Source organism: Xenopus laevis, chromosome 1L (assembly GCF_017654675.1).
Source record: "Xenopus laevis strain J_2021 chromosome 1L, Xenopus_laevis_v10.1, whole genome shotgun sequence".
NCBI classification, from domain to species: Eukaryota; Metazoa; Chordata; class Amphibia; order Anura; family Pipidae; genus Xenopus; species Xenopus laevis.
Window position 1 is genome coordinate 200942590 of NC_054371.1, and position 18984 is coordinate 200961573.

The following is an 18984-nucleotide window of genomic DNA, read 5'->3' on the forward strand; positions in this document are numbered from 1 at the left end:
TGTTATGATGGATATAAAAAAGGTTATTTTCTGGTGTCAGTATCTCTTTAAGAGAGCTATAAATGAGCTGGAGAGAGTGCAGAGACTAAGTGCAACTAAACTGGTTAGAGGGAGGGAAGACTTAAATTATGAGGGTAGACTGTCAAGGTTGGGGTTGTTTTCTCTGGGGGAAAAGGTGCTTGCGAGGGGACATGATTACACTTTACAAGTACATTAGAGGACATTATAGACAAATAGCAGGGGACCTTTTTACCCATAAAGTAGATCACCGTACCAGAGGCCTCCCCTTCAGACTAGAAGAAAAGAACTTTCATTTGAAGCAACGTAGGGGGTTCTTCACAGTCAGGACAGTGAGGTTGTGGAATGCACTGCCGGGTGATGTTGTGATGCTGATTCAGTTAATGCCATAAGAATGACTTGGATGATTTTTTGGACAGACATAATATCAATGGCTATTGTGATACTAAGCTCTATAGTAAGTATAGATATGGGTATATAGAATTTATGTGAAAGTATGGTGGGGTGTGTGTATGGATGCTGGGTTTTCATTTGGAGGGGTTGAACTTGATGGACTTTTTTTCCAACCTGATTTAACTATGTAACTACGTAACCTTATCAAAAAGAAAAAACAGGTTTATTGATCCAACGTTTCAATCCCACACCTTGAAGCAATGTAAAAAGATGGCAGCAAATCTGGTGTTCACATGGCATAAAATAAAATACACCTTGATAAATTCATAATTTATTTTACACGGCCTTTACATTTCATTTTACACAGCATAATAAATATGTCCCTAAGTGTACAGACCCTTTATTACAGTATATTATTTTCTGACAAAGACCATTTAGTCTGGTTCTTGTTCCTTTTATTTCTATGGAAAAGAGCACAAAGATTTGGTTATTTTCTAGTACAAACAACAACACTGAGCTGAGCTCCCTATTGGAGCTTTATCTGATCATTTTTTTAAGGTTATTGGGTCAGGTCAAGCTCTAGTAAGGAACTGCTAGTGTACAACCTACTCAAACCTTCCTGATCTAAAAACTAGGTAAGAAATAATGACCTAGGGCCATAAGGTTAATACATTGATCTAACAGCCCTACATTTCCTTATCTAATCCACTGATTGGGTTTACTGTAACTTAAAGGAAAACTATACCCCCCAAACAATGTAGGTCTCTATTAAAAGATACTGAGTAAAAACAGCTCATGTGTAAAACCCTGCTTCATGTAAATGAACCATTATCATAATAATATACTTTTTTAGTAGTATGTGCCATTGGGTAATCATAAATAGAAAATTGCCATTTTAAAAAATAAGGGCCGTCCCCTGAGATCGTAAGATTCACTGTGCACATATACAAACCACATGTAAGGTCACATGAGCCAATTAACAGACAGAGTTCTGCCTTTTGCTTCCTCACTTCTTCCTGTTACAGTTAGTGTTGTAGTATTTCTGGTCAGGTGATCTCTGAGGAAACACACAGACCATCACAAAATGGTGGCTCAAGGCAAGAGATGTAAAAGGGCAATATTTATGTAAATATATATTCCAGTTTGGTAAGATTCTTTAATATGTCATTCAATTTGATATAAACTATCTGTTGCTTAAGTATTCATTTTGGGGGTATAGTATATCCTTTAAATGATATAAACACAAGCAATTGATATGCTTTTATAGTGCTATATACACTGTGGATTAAATAATCAACTTCTTCAGTGTCTCTTGTGATATGTTTCACTTCCCAGACATATATACGGGCACATACCCATCGCAAGGAATGAGAGAGGGGTCCTGTGCAAATGTGGGCAACAAGGGGTTTATGCTTCCTTAGTGCTGCCATATTTGCAGCATATACAGTGACTCCTCTATACATACTCCATTAAACACAGTTTTGTATGATAATCTTATTTCCCCTTTATTTGACTTTAACATTCTTTTACATATAGCAAAATGAGCCACACTTACGATACAAGGAACTGTTTATATTTGCCATAAAATTAGTATAATTAAACTGTGTCCCGCAACATGTTTTGTTCACTTCATTAGATTATGGTTAATGCTTGAGTTAATAAGAGGGACGTTGCAGCTGAATATTATATCTGACTGGGTACAATTAGAAGCATCTAAATTAATTCTTTTAATCTGAGGCTAATCAGAAAGTCTTTTAATGTGGATTGAGTTTTGATTTGCTTTAAAGCATATGGAAGTGTCTGATGTCTGTGTGTTTGTTATAGTGCAGAATATAACCTGATTTTTACTTATAAAGGCTCATTTATAAACCCATGCCATGCATTTTTAAAGCCCAGAACTAACCCTTTAATTTGCTTCTTGAGTTTAAGCAGCAGCAACTGCCATAAGGATTTTCTAATACACTTTTCCTTGTTAACATTTCAGATGTGCTTATAATTCACCTTTATTTAAATACTCCGAATAACAGAGGAGCAGAGTGTTCCACAAGAGCAAGAGATTTATATCACCTTTGCAAAGCTATTGTAAGGTTTTAACAATGGAAGATGCCTACAGAGATAGGACTTCATTAGTGAAAGGTGCAAAAGATATTGCCAAGGAAGCTAAGAGACACACAACAAGAAACACAAACAGAGCTGCGGCCACAGAACAAGATGGCTATACACAGCAGTCCCACAACCAGTACCACAATGAGCACGACGACAGATATTATTCACAAGGAAATTATCATGAAGACGCAAATGATGATGAAGGTTCAAGTGAAGCAACAGAAGGCCATGATGATGATGATGAGATATATGAAGGAGAGTATCAAGGAATACCAGGGATGGGGCAAGGCAAAGATGGTATGGTTGCTCTTGGCCAGCCTGTTCCAGATGAGTATAAAGACAGGCGTGATTTAGAAACGGAAAGGAAGGCTGATGAAGAAGAGCTGGCACAACAGTATGAGCTAATCATTCAAGAATGTGGACATGGTCGTTTTCAGTGGACTCTCTTCTTTGTCCTTGGGATGGCACTGATGGCTGACGGGGTAGAGGTGTTTGTGGTTGGCTTTGTGTTGCCCAGTGCTGAAACAGATATGTGCATACCCGATTCAGGCTCTGGTTGGCTTGGTAAGTCTTTTTAATTTGGTGTTTAATACAATGAAGCCTCAATTTTACATCCCCTGATTTTCCGTTCTCCCACTTTTGCCCCTTTTTTGTGGTCCTACTAACATCAAATGCATAAAGCATTTCCATGATATTACATTTTCCCAGATTGTCCACAATTTTTTTCTGACCCCTGAAGAATGTAAAATAGGGTCTCCGCTGTGTATTCAACATTTTCTTCTGTTTTAATAATTCACTACTACATAGGGCATGATCAGACATAGATTATTCTGGGTTTTTTTAGGCTGTTAGACATTAAACACAGCTGTATTGTATTCCCTTCCCATCACTGCTAACAATTGTTTAAATATTAAGTTTGCTGGACTAGGGATATCAGCATGCAGTTGACTCTCTCTGATGCTACAGGATGCAGCAACCAGAAAGTCTTTTACTATGGATTGAGTTTTTATTTGCTATAAAGCATATGGAAGTGACTGATGTCTTTGTGTTTGTTATAGTGCAGAAAATAACCTGATTTTTACTTAAAAAGGCTCATTTATAACCCAATGTCATGCATTTATAAAGCCCAGAACTGCCCCTCTTGCACCATTAACTAAGGACTTGAGCCCATTGGTTAGACAATGTTTCTCAGCTTTTTATGACAGTTGAGTGTAGGGTTCCAAAGCACCTTGTGTGGGGGTGTGCATATGGATGAACCGAAAAACCAATTGGGAGCAGCCACTCAATAAAGGCAAACTTCCACCAGGCATAAGTTCAAAGTGAAGAAAGTTTATTGTGTCCACAGCCTTACGCGTTTCATGTCATAAACACTTAATCATAGGCCCCGTTTTTCCGCTCCCCAGGCTGCAGGCTCAGGGCGGTGCACCTGGGCCACTTGCTCAGTATGGTGAGAAATCATTTTACCGTTTGGAGACCCAGTTATCACAGATGTATTTTCGATATTGTGCAGATGGATGCCTATGGGTCACCCAGTTCAATGCTCCATGGCAGCCATAACTATTTACACCCCACAGGAACAAGGTGCAGCAATCGGAGGGTTGAGAGGCTGTACTGCCACAAATACCTGCCTTCCCCAAAATATTATGTCCAGCTTCTCCTACATTGAGACAGACCAGCAGTACAAAACCACAAAAAATTGAATTAAAGTATATTGGAAATTTCTTGGGTGGAGTACCCTTTGATCTGTTTTATAAGTTTTTATTTAGGGTAACAATAATAATATGCTTTAAGGGTACCTAGCATCCAAAAATAGTTTTTAAAAAATGCAAAGTGCGAGTGTTATGCTGCCCGTACCGGCAGGGAGCTCCCAGTGTGGGCAGCCATGTTCTGTGACATGCTTGTGCAACTATGCGGGCTGCATAGCACATTATCTATCAGTATTTGTTTATACAGGTATGGGACCTTTTATCCAGAATGCTCAGGACCTGGGTTTTCAGGATAACGGATCTTTCCATAATTTGGATCTTCATACCTTAAGTCTACTTGAAAATCACTAAAACATTAAATAAACCCAATAGGCTGGTTTTGCTTCCAATAAGGATTAATTATATCTTAGTTTGGATCAAGTACAAGCTACTGTTTTATTATTACAGAGAAAAGGAAAATCATGTCTAAAAATGTGAATTATTTGGATAAAATGGAGTCTGTGGGAGATGGCCTTTCTGTCATTTGGTGCTTTCTGGATAATGGGTTTCCGGATAACGGAATATGTTTATATGATGTATACATTATACAACCCTGCTGAATATGTGGGCCCTTTATATGGTAGTAATAACAACAACACCATGGTTACCTACTAGGTTCAGTTTATCTATTGCCTCTATGGTGGTGCCAGGCAAGTTTTAATTCAAATGCACAGAAAAATAATGAATATGTAATACATTTATAAATCAGCTTTATTTTTTCTTTATTTGTCTGTTCAAAACATTAGCATTCCCCCTATCCAACAAAATCTTGTACATGCCAAATACTCACCCAGGCATCACAGACATGGATATATTTAGGCAGTTACAATGCACTTCCGAGAAAGGTACAGTCTTCTGATCAGTAACTTCTTTATAATGGGAGTGGAAACGAAGCAAGCGGTGAATAAATGAATAAATTAATCATGCATCCCACGCTGTATCCTGAACGCAGAAGTGCCCATGAGATAATTGTTAGTATCCAGCCAAACACGGGTGCTTACCGAATCTTATGTGCAGACAAGTTAAACAGGCATGGAACCCATTATCCAGAAACCCGTTATCCAGAAAGCTCCTCATTTCGGAAAGGTCATCTCCCATAGACTCCATTTTATGAAAACAATTCCGATTTTTAAAAATGATTTCCTTTTTTTCTGTAATAATAAAACAGCACCTTGTACTTGATCCAAACGAAGATATAATTAATCCTTATCGGAAGCAAAACCAGCCTAATGGCCATAAACCATGCCTGTTTGTTGGTTTTATTTTAATAAGCTGCTGTAAGTAATCACCTGCAGATGGAAGGCAAACCACAATAATACTCTGTGAGGTGCTACAGCAGATAATAGAAAAGAGTATGGAAACAAAAAAAAACGAATTTTGTAAAGAGCCTTAGGCTCACAAGGTGCATAAGTGTTTGTTTGCTAAGCATTAGGGAAAGAAGCACTTGTAAATATACACTATTACTTTTATGCTGGCTTATTATATTCAATGGAACGGATGAAAAGCTTTATTTTACATTCAGATGCAATATGACAATATATGACTATATACCTGACAATATGACAATATATGACACATAGAAACAACACTGGTTGGTATCCCTGTATGTATATATATATATTTAATCCTTATTTAGCCCAAACTATAGGTAGAGGTCTGACAAAGTCAGATGAAAAAGTGTTAATATTGTTTAAGAAAAAAGAAACCCCACCAAATAGAGGGTTACTATATCTATACCAAGTAGACTCAAACCATAAATTACAAAACCAAAATAATTAATGATGATAATAATTCATTCATAAAGGTGCTGACTAATAAATTAGGTAAAGTGCTAGTGCAATTAAATAAGGTGAGATCAATCAGTCCAAGGACTGATAAAAAAAAAAAAATAGATTATTCCTGAATCCAAAGGGTGTATTACCCCACCAATAGATTCCAATAACACCCCTTAATAAATAAGTTCATTCATTAATTAATATATAAAGTGTGGTTAATCAAAATAGATTTGGCAAAATGATATTGCAATAAATTACACCAATAAAGTGCAGTGCAATAAATAGGCTAAAAAATGAGGCTTGGTAATTAATTAAATGGTTAAAAAGGATTTAGTAAAAAAAAAAACAAACCTTTTCTTCTGGCCATTTTATACTAAATCCTTTTTAACCATTTAATCATTTACAAGCCTATTTATTGCACTGCACTTTATTGGTGTAATTTATTGCAATATCATTTTGCCAAATCTATTTTGATTAACCACACTTTATATATTAATTAATGAATGAACTTATTTATTAAGGGGTGTTATTGGAATCTATTGGTGGGGTAATACACCCTTTGGATTCCGGAATAATCAATTTTTTTTTTATCAGTCCTTGGACTGATTGATCTCACCTTATTTAATTGCACTTTACCTAATTTACTAGTCAGCACCTTTATGAATGAATTATTATCATCATTAATTATTTTGGTTTTGTAATTTATGGTTTGAGTCTACTTGGTATAGATATAGTAACCCTCTATTTGGTGGGGTTTCTTTTTTCTTAAACAATATTAATATATGACATCTATGACTAAGTGCCGGAGGGTACGAAACGCATAAGGTGGGCCATGTGGGGTCAGTATGTATCATAAACTTTTTAAATTTTGAATACTAATAAATAATATTTTTTACTGAATACAAGCCTTGGGATATATATCTTTTGATATAAATAATTTTGTGTGTTGAGTGCCCTTGGAACCCGGGCTTGTCCCTCTGGCTAAGATATACAGAAATCAGGTGTATGGACTCCCAGTTACAAAATGATTAATATACAATATGTCACTAAGATATACTATGGCACATCTTAAACATATATTAAGATGGCTGCAACCAGTGTCGGACTTGCCCACTGGGATACCAGGAAAACTCCCGGTGGGTCCAGGTGTCAGTGGGCCCTCTTGCTGCTAAACATTTTACTATTTCATGGCCATTCCCTATTTCTATGAGAACAAAGAGGCTAAATAGATGCAATAAAAGATTATCGTATGTAAAGAAAAGAGACTAGGATAACAGAGTGAGCAGAGGAAGAATAATAGTACTGAGAGTGAGCCCCTGGTCTAAGATTGTTTGGTGGGCCCCTGGTGTCCCAGTCCGACACTGCCAGCAACAAACTGCACTGTGCAGCCATGTCCTGTAAATATAATAATTTCAGTAATCATACTGCATACATAAGTCTATAGGGATTATTTATGTCTGCAACTAAATCAGACACAATTGAGCTGAAAGTTTTACAAGTACAGTTGCCATAATCTCTGCAGGGCACTGAAGGAATGCTGGAGCTCTTGCCCTATTAAACCTTGTTAAATAAATCCGCAGTGACTTCTTGGGAGCACTTACTATGTGGCGGCAGTGAGGATTGGCTATGTGGCAGTGACTGCCAATCCTGTACCAGCCTGATAACATCATTTTGTCTGATTATATCAGTATGAGCTTTAATTCTCTCATAGGGACATTCTTCGTGCTAAATGGGTGAATGGTATGATACAATCTTTGCAATTTATAATGTTATAATAATAATACTGTTAGACATGTTTTCTGTTTGCTTATTCAGTCCTTAATCAAGAGTAAGGCTTGAAAAAGTTTCTCACAAGAAACACTGATGGGCACTGGTAAGAGAAGTGCCACGGGTGTTTGATATTGGAAACACATAAATCGTATATTCACTGCAAATATTGGGTTATTACAACTGGAACCAAGAATTGTACAATTTATTGCTTTACCCTATAAAACCCCTTTTTACATATCATAGTGTTATAACTACACTTTTGGGTGGCCCTCTGTATGGGCTTCTACTTCAGGAAACTGACAGTCACATGTGGAGGTGGGTGGTGAGGCCAATAGGGCTCTAATTAAGCCACTAGTTTGAGGGTATCAATGGGTGGGATACTTTCAGCAAAACTTTATGTTTCCAGTGGTTTACTGGCCAGATTAATTAGATAATGTGCAATAATAAAAAATGTCACCATATTGTTGAGATTGGTGCAATTGTCAGTTCTCAAAACTTTGCACACTGTTCCATATCATGTAGCAATGCTACTAATATTCTCTAAGAAGATTACCTCTCATATAACCCATTATCTCTAGGCTCTGAAATTGTAACTATCAATCCAATTTTATGGTCTCCTGATTATGTACATGCATAGTATGAATCAAATGAATCAAAATTGTACATTACAGTGACTATATCTACAGAGGCAAATACTTAACATGTACTGATCTATTATTTCTGTATTTATCCTCCTATACAACGGGTAGAAAGGTAAGACTTCGTGAATGTTGTGGTGCTGTATATGTAAGTGCCTATAGGTGCCACTAGTAAAAATTCGCCGGTGTAAAAAAAATGGATGCCGGCGTCCGTTTTTTTGGATGCCTGCGCATTTTCACCAGCATCAAAAAATTGACCTAGTGATGGGTGAATTTGGGGTGTTTTGTTTTGCCGAAAAATTTGCGAATTTCCAGCGAAATTTGCAAATGGCAAAAAATCCACAAAACAGCGGCGCCGGCGCTGTTTCGCTGTTTTTTTGCGAATTTTTCAGCGAAGTGTAATGCTCCAAATTCGCCCATCACTAGGTGCAACTAACAGCATTATTCTCTACTCTACAAAGTATTCTCTACTCTGTGGGCATTTACTTTGGACATATTTATTATATTATATTACAATACATTTAAGGAAATTCTCATTAGTGCCATGGCCCACGTGTACAGATGATGTGAAATAGATCTCTGCAAACATATACACTTATATACAATTGATTTTTTTTCCAGTTCATTAAAGATAATGAAGCTTTACTGATTGCCGAGAATAAAATAACTACCAACATTCAATGTAGGGTAGTTTGTAGAATTATCTCTAAAGCCATACCATTTTCTTTGGGGGGGGGAGATTATTTTAATGTACTTTGTGATAAACCCTAGCTGTGACAAAATGACATAAAAAATAGCCAATCCTTTTCCTAGTTGCTAGTCTGTGTGTTGTTTGAGACTGACAATCTGTATTCTTTAGACATCTGTCCAATATCCAGTGATTCACTTCAGCAAATCTAGACACTTGAGAAAGGATTACAGGGACGCTCCATTCCGGGCTGGCAGATGTCCCCTGTCGGATCAGTATTTCCCACTATCCCCTGAGGTCAGATGTGTCAGCTTAGTGATGGTTCTGGCTGAACGGCCCAGACAGACAGCTACATCCTTCAGCAGAACTTCTCCTGAGCTCTGAATGACAGGGTGATGCTCATTTATACCAGAAGAGAATGTAAAAGATATGCTGAAAGTATGTTAGTCGTCCATGAATATGCACAATTCCACAGTATTAGTAGTAGTATAAAGCCATATGCATTGAACAGTACAGGGTAGCAGCAGGCCTATTCTTAGTAATTATCTTCCCTGTGCCATTATTTATTTAAAGTTGTACCATCTTTTAGCTGAAGTATTGGGAGATTTTCAACAAGAGCAAAAAAGTAAAATGTCTTTACTTTCTTCTGCCTAAAACTGCAGTAGGGTGGCCACTTCTGCCTTCTGGGTCAGACTGGCATTGCCAGAGATCCAGAGATTTTCCCAGTGGACCTAGTCAATGGCAGTTTCCATCAGCCCTTTCTTCTTTACACCACAGGTCTGCACAACACCTATTACATTTAATCCTGTCTACAGCTAATTGTTGTGAGAGTGAGTCCTCCATGTCATCTGTCCTTCATGCTTTTATATTTTTCTTTGATGTTGGAGACCCCAGGACAAAGATTTTAAAGGAATACTGTCATGGGAAAACATTTTTTTTTTCCAAAATGAATCAGTTAATATCGCTGCTCCAGCAGAATTCTGCACTGAAATCCATTTCTCAAAAGAGCAAACAGATTTTTTTATATTCAATTTTGAAATCTGACATGGGGCTAGACATTTTGTCAATTTCCCAGCTGCCCCTGGTCATGTGACTTGTGCCTGCACTTTAGGAGAGAATGCTTTCTGGCAGGCTGCTGTTTTTCCTTCTCAATGTAACTGAACGTGTCTCAGTGGGACATGGGTTTTTACTATTGAGTGTTGTTCTTAGATCTACCAGGCAGCTGTTATCTTGTGTTAGGGAGCTGCTATCTGGTTACCTTCCTATTGTTCTTTTGTTTGGCTGCTGGGGGGGAAAAGGGAGGGGGTGATATCACTCCAACTTGCAGTACAGCAGAAGTTTATCAGAGCACAAGTCACATGACTTGGGGCAGCTGGGAAATTAACAATATGTCTAGTTCCATGTCAGATTTCAAAATTGAATATAAAAAAAATCTGTTTGCTCTTTTGAGATATGGATTTCAGTGCAGAATTCTGCTGGAGCAGCACTATTAACTGATTCATTTTGAAAAAAATGTTTTTTCCCATGACAGTATCCCTTTAAGGTTGTTACAATCACCAGTCTTCTATATAAAGGATAGCTCATGGCTGCTATCCTATTGCTGTCTATGCAGAGGGTTTATTACCATCAACAGGTGATAACACATTCAAAAGCCTTTATTTTAAACATATCATTGTCAAGAAGTGAAACGTCTCTCATTTTAATCAGTTGACTGAGTGCTACAACATATGTATTTAATCTCTTTTTGCCTGGGGTGCTATCAGGCGCTGTGGTAGGTCTGACGAATTAATAGCCTCCCCTATGCCTCTTACTGGAACTTAGAGCCCGAATGGAGACAGGAATAAGTCCAGGTAGAGAGCAACAGAGGTGCCGGTAATAGGTGTTCAGCAGCACTTGTGTAGAAACCGAGTCGAAGTAGCCGAATAGGGTTAAACGAGAACGAAGTCAAGCCAGGCAAGGTCAGGAAACAGGATCTGCGGTACCGAGGGAGAATCCGAAAGAAGAGTCGATAAACAGGCCAAAATATTCAGGAAACCAATAGATCAGACAGTCAAAAGTTCAGGAACGCTTAGTGTCAGGGTAAGATCACTTCGCAGTGATTTGCAGGCCTCGGCGTCCTTTTACGCGCTGTGCGCATGCGTCAAAAACGGGCGCGCGCCCGCGAACCTTCGCCCGCGCGCGCGCGCGACCAACTCGACGCGGACGCGCCGATGCGCGAAAATGACGCGACCTCTCGCGAGGGCAGACATCAGCACCAGAGGACTGACATTGCCCCCCCTCAAGGCGCGGCCTCAGGACGGGCCCAGGCTTAGCAGGATAGCGTTTGTGAAACAGCTTAATAAGCTGAGGAGCATGAACATTGTTTGTTGGTTCCCAAGACCTCTCTTCAGGAGAATACCCCTTCCAATGTATAAGATATTGTAACTGACCTCTGCGGTACCTGGAATCCAGAATTGCACCTACTTCGAATTCCTCGACCCCTTGGATAGACACTGGCACTGGAGGAGAAGAAGAACGACCAGGAAACGTGTTCTTGACAACTGGCTTGAAAAGAGACACATGAAATACTGGATGAATCTTGAAGGATGCCGGTAACTTCAGCTTGAAAGCCACTTTATTTATTTGTTGAGTGATGATAAATGGGCCAAGAAATTTCTGTCCTAACTTCTTGGAAGGGCAGTCTAATTTAACATGCTGAGTGGACAACCATACTTGATCCCCTACCTTAAATTCTGGACCTCCTCTTCTCTTTCTGTCAGCAAAAAACTTGTACGATCTCTGTGACAAAGTCATAGCTTGCCGGATCTTTTGAAGATTACTTGACAAAAAGGCAAGTCGGTCTTGTAGTAAGGGTACTGTTACTTCTCTGGGTAGGTTGGGTAATACCTGAGGATGAAAGCCGTAATTGGCAAAGAAAGGAGTCTCCTTGGTAGAAGAGTGCACAGAGTTATTGTATGAAAATTCAGCAAATGGAAGAAGTTGATACCAATCATCTTGTAGGAAGGACGTAAAACAACGAAGATACTGCTCAAGGGTTTGATTTGTTCTTTCTGTTTGCCCGTTAGTTTCAGGGTGAAAAGCTGTGGAAAAAAGAAGTTTAATCTTCAGGGACTGGCAGAGTGCTCTCCAGAATTTGGATGTGAATTGAACTCCCCTGTCGGACACGATCTCATCAGGAACTCCATGTAGTCTGATGATTTCTTTAATGAAGACCTCAGCCGTAGAGGCAGCAGAAGGAATACCCATGAGGGGAATAAAGTGCGCCATCTTGGATAAACGGTCAACTACAACAAAAATTGTATTAAAACCCTGTGAGGGAGGTAATTCCACAATAAAAACCTGTCAGGGACTGGTAAAGGATGAAGAAGTCCCATGGGTCGTGAACGAGAGAATTTAAAACGAGCACAGGTCTCACAAGAACAAACAAACAACCTACAATCCTTATTTATCCCTGGCCAAAAAAAAAAGTCTTTTAGCTAAGTCAATGGTCTTCTTTGTTCCCAAATGCCCAGACAAAGGATGATTATGAACAAATTGAAGAACCTCCACACGAAGTTTCTCAGGAACAAAAATTCTATTCTTGAAGAAGAGAAAACCATCCTTTGGTTCTAGATCCGGGGCGATATCAGAGGCAGAAGAAGCTTCTTTGACTCTAGACATAAGTTCAGACTGTAACAAAAGGAAGTTTTGTGGTAAGAGGATGGTATGGGTCTGTTCAGGGCATTCACCTTCTTCGGAAAACATACGGGAAAGGGCATCAGCCTTGCCATTCTTGGCTCCTGGTCTGTAAGTAATGTGAAAATTGAAACGAGAGAAGAATAAGGCCCACCTCGCCTGTCGAGGCTTGAGACGTTTGGCTGTACGCAAATATTCCAAATTCTTGTGATCCGAGAAAATCAAAACAGGATGTGCAGCTCCTTCCAACAAATGTCTCCACTCTTCAAAGGCAGCCTTAATTGCGAGGAGTTCCCTGTCGGAAACATCATAATTCTTCTCAGAGGATGAAAGTTTCTTGGAAAAAAAAGCTACAGGAAAAAGAGAACCTTGGGACCCAAACCTTTGAGAAAGAATAGCCCCTACTGCGACTTCAGAAGCATCTACTTCAAGGACAAAAGGCAAAGCAGGATCTGCATGTTTAAGAATCTGAGCCGAGACAAATAATTCTTTCAATCTTTGAAAAGCAGACTGAGCTTGAGGAGTCCAGAAAAAATGTCTAGAAGAGCTGGTTAAATCTGTAATGGGGGCAATGATTCTAGAAAAGTCCTTAATAAACTTTCTGTAGAAATTGGCGAAACCCACAAATCTTTGAACTGCTTTGCGACTGTCAGGCGTTGGCCACTCAAGAATCGTCGCAACCTTCTTCTTGTCCATACATATTCCTTGGTCAGAGATGATGAAGCCTAAGAATTCGATGGAAGATTTATTAAATTCACACTTTTCCAATTTAGCAAAAAGACCATGGGTCCGGAGTCTGTTGAAAACCCTCTTCATATGTTGAATATGCTCTTCTAACGATGCAGAAAAAATAAGTATGTCATCCAAATAGACAATAACAAATTGATCGAGGATGTCTCTAAAAATATCATTAACGAAGTGCTGAAACGTCGCGGGGGCATTGCAGAGACCAAACGGCATGACAAGGTATTCGAAATGCCCATAGCGAGATCTAAAGGCTGTCTTCCACTCATCGCCCTCCCGGATTCTCACCAAATTGTAGGCCCCTCGTAGGTCGAGCTTTGAGAATATCTTTGCACCTCGAAGATTTTGAAATAGTTCATGAACCAGAGGAAGAGGATAACGATTCTTGACAGTTATATGGTTTAACTGCCTATAGTCAATGCATGGACGTAAAGAGTGATCCTTCTTCTCTACAAAAAATATGCCAGCCCCAGCTGGCGAAGTTGACGGACGGATGAATCCTTTTCTTAAATTCTCGTCAATATAATTCTTTAACACCAATAGTTCAGGTTCTGAAAGAGGGTAGATACGACCGAAGGGAATAGCCGCTTCGGGAAGAAGATCAATCGGGCAATCATAAACCCGATGAGGGGGAAGCTTGTCAGCCCCCTTCTCATCAAAAACGTCTAGGAACTCATGCAAAAAGGAAGGTATTGTTGTCAGACTCCATACTTGGCGAAGTGATACTATCAGGCGCTGTGGTAGGTCTGACGAATTAATAGCCTCCCCTATGCCTCTTACTGGAACTTAGAGCCCCAATGGAGACAGGAATAAGTCCAGGTAGAGAGTAACAGAGGTGCCGGTAATAGGTGTTCAGCAGCACTTGTGTAGAAACCGAGTCGAAGTAGCCGAATAGGGTTAAACGAGAACGAAGTCAAGCCAGGCAAGGTCAGGAAACAGGATCTGCGGTACCGAGGGAGAATCCGAAAGAAGAGTCGATAAACAGGCCAAAATATTCAGGAAACCAATAGATCAGACAGTCAAAAGTTCAGGAACGCTTAGTGTCAGGGTAAGATCACTTCGCAGTGATTTGCAGGCCTCGGCGTCCTTTTACGCGCTGTGCGCATGCGTCAAAAACGGGCGCGCGCCCGCGAACCTTCGCCCGCGCGCGCGCGCGACCAACTCGACGCGGACGCGCCGATGCGCGAAAATGACGCGACCTCTCGCGAGGGCAGACATCAGCACCAGAGGACTGACAGGTGCAAACCGTAAGTTCAATGCTGTGTTGTACATGGTATACATTTATCTAAAACATCTGCGTACTGTGCTGTGAAAAAATAGTAGTACTATATAAAAACGATGCCATGCTATTTATATATCACCAGCATTCTTTTAATTCTGCTGTACATGACAATAGAGGATCAGTTGGGAAGCAGGATAACCCTATACAGATCTTTCTCCCTGCACAGTCCCCAGTATATTTTGCACAGCATGTGGGGGTTCAAGAATGTTGATATGCCATTGTTGTCCCTAATCAAGATGTACATTTCCAGTCCTTGCACTAGAATATCTTTCCATGCCTTCTTCTCCAAACTACTGCTATTTACAGTCAAAGTTATTTTGGTCATGCCATAAAACCAGGAAATCAGCTTAGTAAGAGTAGCCATTATGAAGAAGACATGGATTCATCTAGAGCCCTGTCATTCAATCCTCATATCCAGTCACTTATTAAATCATGTCACTTCCACCTAAAGAACATATCCAAAATACGATCATTCATCACCAAGATGTTGCCAGAATTCTTATTCACTCTCTCATCATATCACGTCTAGACTACTGTAACTCTCTTTTTGGCCTTCCCCTCCAGAGACTGTCACCTCTCCAGTCCATAATGAACACTGCTGCGAGGCTCATAAGCCTCATCAACCGCTCCTCCTCTGCCTCGCCATTCTGTCAATCCCTGCAATGGCTTCTGCTACCTTTCAGAGTCAAATTAATGACCCTGAAATTCAAAGCACTTCATAACTCTGCCCCACCCTACATCTCTGAACTCATCTCTATATACTCACCTGACCATTTACTACGCTCCTCTACTGACCTGCTACTCAACTCTTCTCTCATTACCTCTTCACATGCTCGCATTCTAGACTTTGCAAGTGCTGCACCCCTCCTCTGGAACTCTCTCCCACGGTCTGTCTGACTTTCTCCCAACCTTTCCGCTTTCAAGAAATCTCTGAAAACGCACTTCTTTCGAGAAGCCTACCCTCACTCTGCTTAACTACCAAATGCAACACCACGTACCGTACCACATTTCTCACCCACTTAATTCGATCTTGCCCACTCCCACACCTTGTGTATTATTCCCTTCCCTTTAGAGTGTACGCTCTTTCTGCATAGGGCCTTGCTCACCTTTTGTACCGGTATTGATTGTGATGTATGTAACTCCATATGTTCTATGTATAGAATTCATGTGATTTAGTTGTATAATCACATTTACTTTACAGTGCTGCGCAATATGTTGGCGCTTTATAAATACATGTTAATAATAATTCCAGAGCTATATGTATAATTGGGAAATGGGACTGTCAGGCTGCAGCCTGCAGCATTGTCTTAATATGCACCAAAACCCCCTGATCTTCCCCACAACCCTCCATCTTTTAAATTCTAGAATCTGTGAGATAATGCCTCCCCAAAGGCATAGCCACTTTGACCAGAACTTGTCAGCATAGGGGCTATTACCGTGCAATAGAGCACTTTGACTACTGCAACAGAAAATTAACCCTACATCCAGGACAGCTGATTTGTGATCCACTCCGTGCCCCAGCTGTATTCATTTGAACGGCTTCCACTTGCATGTTACTGCACACAAGCAGATTTAAAGGGCATGTAAAGGCAAAAAAAATAAAATCCAATTTTTACTTTCTTTAATGAAAAATGAAATCTATCTCCAATATACTTCAATTAAAAAATGTTAACCATTTTTATAAGAAACCTGACTGTATGCAGTGAAATTCCACCTTTGTTTTACTTACTCTGACTGCTGTGGATAGGAAACTTTAGACGGTCCCTTATTGCTTTGCAGGGAAACTGACAAAAACTCAATCCGCACCTAACCCTAACCCGCAAAACCTTAACCCACAAAATGTTTCCATTATCCGACACACACCCAACACATACACGCATCTTCTTGCTCTATACACTGCTTCTGTGTGTGCCTCTGGTTCCAAGACAGGTAATCTTCAAGAACAATGACCCAACCCAACCACAATGGTTGGCCAAATTTCAACCCAACCCGCCCAACCGGTGGTCAACTTGTGGGTCACTGCAGGTTTTGGTTCAATCCACACATCATTATTGGCCATATTGTATATACGTTTAAAAATGCAACTCAACCAGTTTGTTCATAGGCCTTTATCTGATGGCAGGTGAGAATTATTTTATCTCGTCAAAAATTTCAATAGGAATGTGAAGCAAACCTCAGGAATGTGAAGCAAACCTCTTGAAAATCAAGTAAAGGGAATTCAAATAATGACCAATCAGATGTGTTTACTCATATGTAGTGCAGTACATTGAACTGAAATTCCCACACATAGTGACTGTTGCTCATAATAATGAATACAAATAGGAAGAGCTGGAGTGAAATAAATTATTGTGCATTTAAGAGATATTTTCTGCATGGGTTAAAATAAATTAACCAATGCAGAAAACTAGAAGTAATGGACACAGATGAAGAATTTATACTGTATATATATCTAGATATATAGTCTTAGATTACATTGTTTTATTACAAGAGCAAGTACATAAAACAACCAGCGCTATTCACTGAAATGTGTCTCCATCATAATCCCAGCAGGACTCTATTTTATTATGGTGTGAAAATCTTTTCAGTGAGCAAAGTCACATCACAGTCCATCCAGACTGATAACAAGAAATGCTAAGAAGCCAGAGCAAGAAAGAAACCTTATCATTCCCAAGAAAATGATTACTTCATTCATGGATCAACTGATTTCTACTTAAAAACATATTATGCATATTCTTGCTGTGTCGTTGGATAGTTTGCCTGTCCAATAAGATATCCTAATGCCTCCTAAGGGTATTTAGCATCTACTGATCAATAACTTATTGCAAACCAACATAATCTGCAGTGCTATACAATATAATATTACTATAACAACTACTGTTCACTTTTAAAGGGTGGTTCACCTTTAAGGTAACTTTTAGTATGTTAAAGAATGTCCAATTCTAAGCAGCTTTTTAATTCATCTTCATTATTATTGTATATAGTTTTTGAATTATTTGCCTTCTTCTTCTGACGCTTTCAAATGGGGGGTCACATCTAAAAAACAAATGCTCTGTAAGGCTACAAATGTATTGTTATAGCTACTTTTGATAACTTATGTTTCAATTCAGGGCCTCTCCTTCATATTCATGATTCTTATTCAAATCAATGCATGGTTGCTAGGGTAATTTGCACCCTAGAACCCAGATTGATGAAATTGCAAACTGTACTTGGTTGCTATGGTAATTTGCACCCTAGCAACCAGATGAAATTGCAAACTAGAGAGCTGCTGAATAAAAAGCTAAATAACTCAAAAACCAAGAATAAAAAAATGAAAACCAATTGCAAATAGTCTCAGAATATCTGTCTCCACATAATACTTAGCACATTTACTAAGCTCATGTGAAGGATTCGAAGTAAAAAAACTTTGAATTTCGAAGTTTTTTTTTGGGTACTCCGACCATCGAATAGGCTACTAAGACCTTCGATTCAAACTAAAAATCGTTCGACTATCTGACTATTCGATAGTCGAAGTACTGCCTCTTTAAAAAAAACTTCGACTACATACAGTACTTTGCCACTTTAAACCTACCGAACTACAATGTTAGATTATGGGGACCTTCCCCATCAGTTTTCTAAGCTTTTTCTGATCGAAGAAAAATCGTTCGATCGATCGATTAAAATCCTTCGAAACGTTCGATTCTAAGGATTTAATCGTTCGATCCAACGATTTCTACTTCGATTGATCGATCAAAGTATTTGCGCAAAATCCTTCGAATTCGATATTCGAATTCGAAGGATTTAACTTCGAGGGTCGAATTCGAGGGTTAATTAACCCTCGATATTCAACCCTTAGTAAATGTTCCCCTAAGCGTTAATTCAAAGGTGAAAAAATCCTTTAAAGGAAAACCAAACCCTTAGAACCAAACCCTTAATTATAAAAACCCCTACCCCCCTACCCTACATAGACCCCCTCCCTGCTCCCCCCCAGTCTAGCTGTTACCTTCGGTAAATGCCCCTAATTCTTTACTTACCTCTCTTTGCTGATTCAGCGCAGCGGAGCTCACGGGCGCCATCTTCCAGCTCTTTGTTAATCTTTGGGTCTTCTTCCAGCGCTTCAGCAATTTCCATGAATTTCGGCGCATGCACAGTTGTCAAAAACCTGAAGACAACT

At 39.4% G+C, this 18984-nt stretch overlaps 1 protein-coding gene across 1 annotated transcript in view; it reads left to right on the top strand.

Annotated features, from left to right (window-relative positions):
- The window catches only part of sv2c.L (synaptic vesicle glycoprotein 2C L homeolog), a 111488-nt gene that overhangs the window by 18016 nt on the left and 74488 nt on the right, over positions 1-18984 (top strand). Inside the window, exon 2 of the mRNA XM_018265337.2 lies at positions 2396-3081. Coding sequence (XP_018120826.1) covers positions 2508-3081 — 574 coding nt within the window. The 5' untranslated portion in view covers positions 2396-2507. The remainder of the gene's footprint in view (positions 1-2395; positions 3082-18984) is intronic.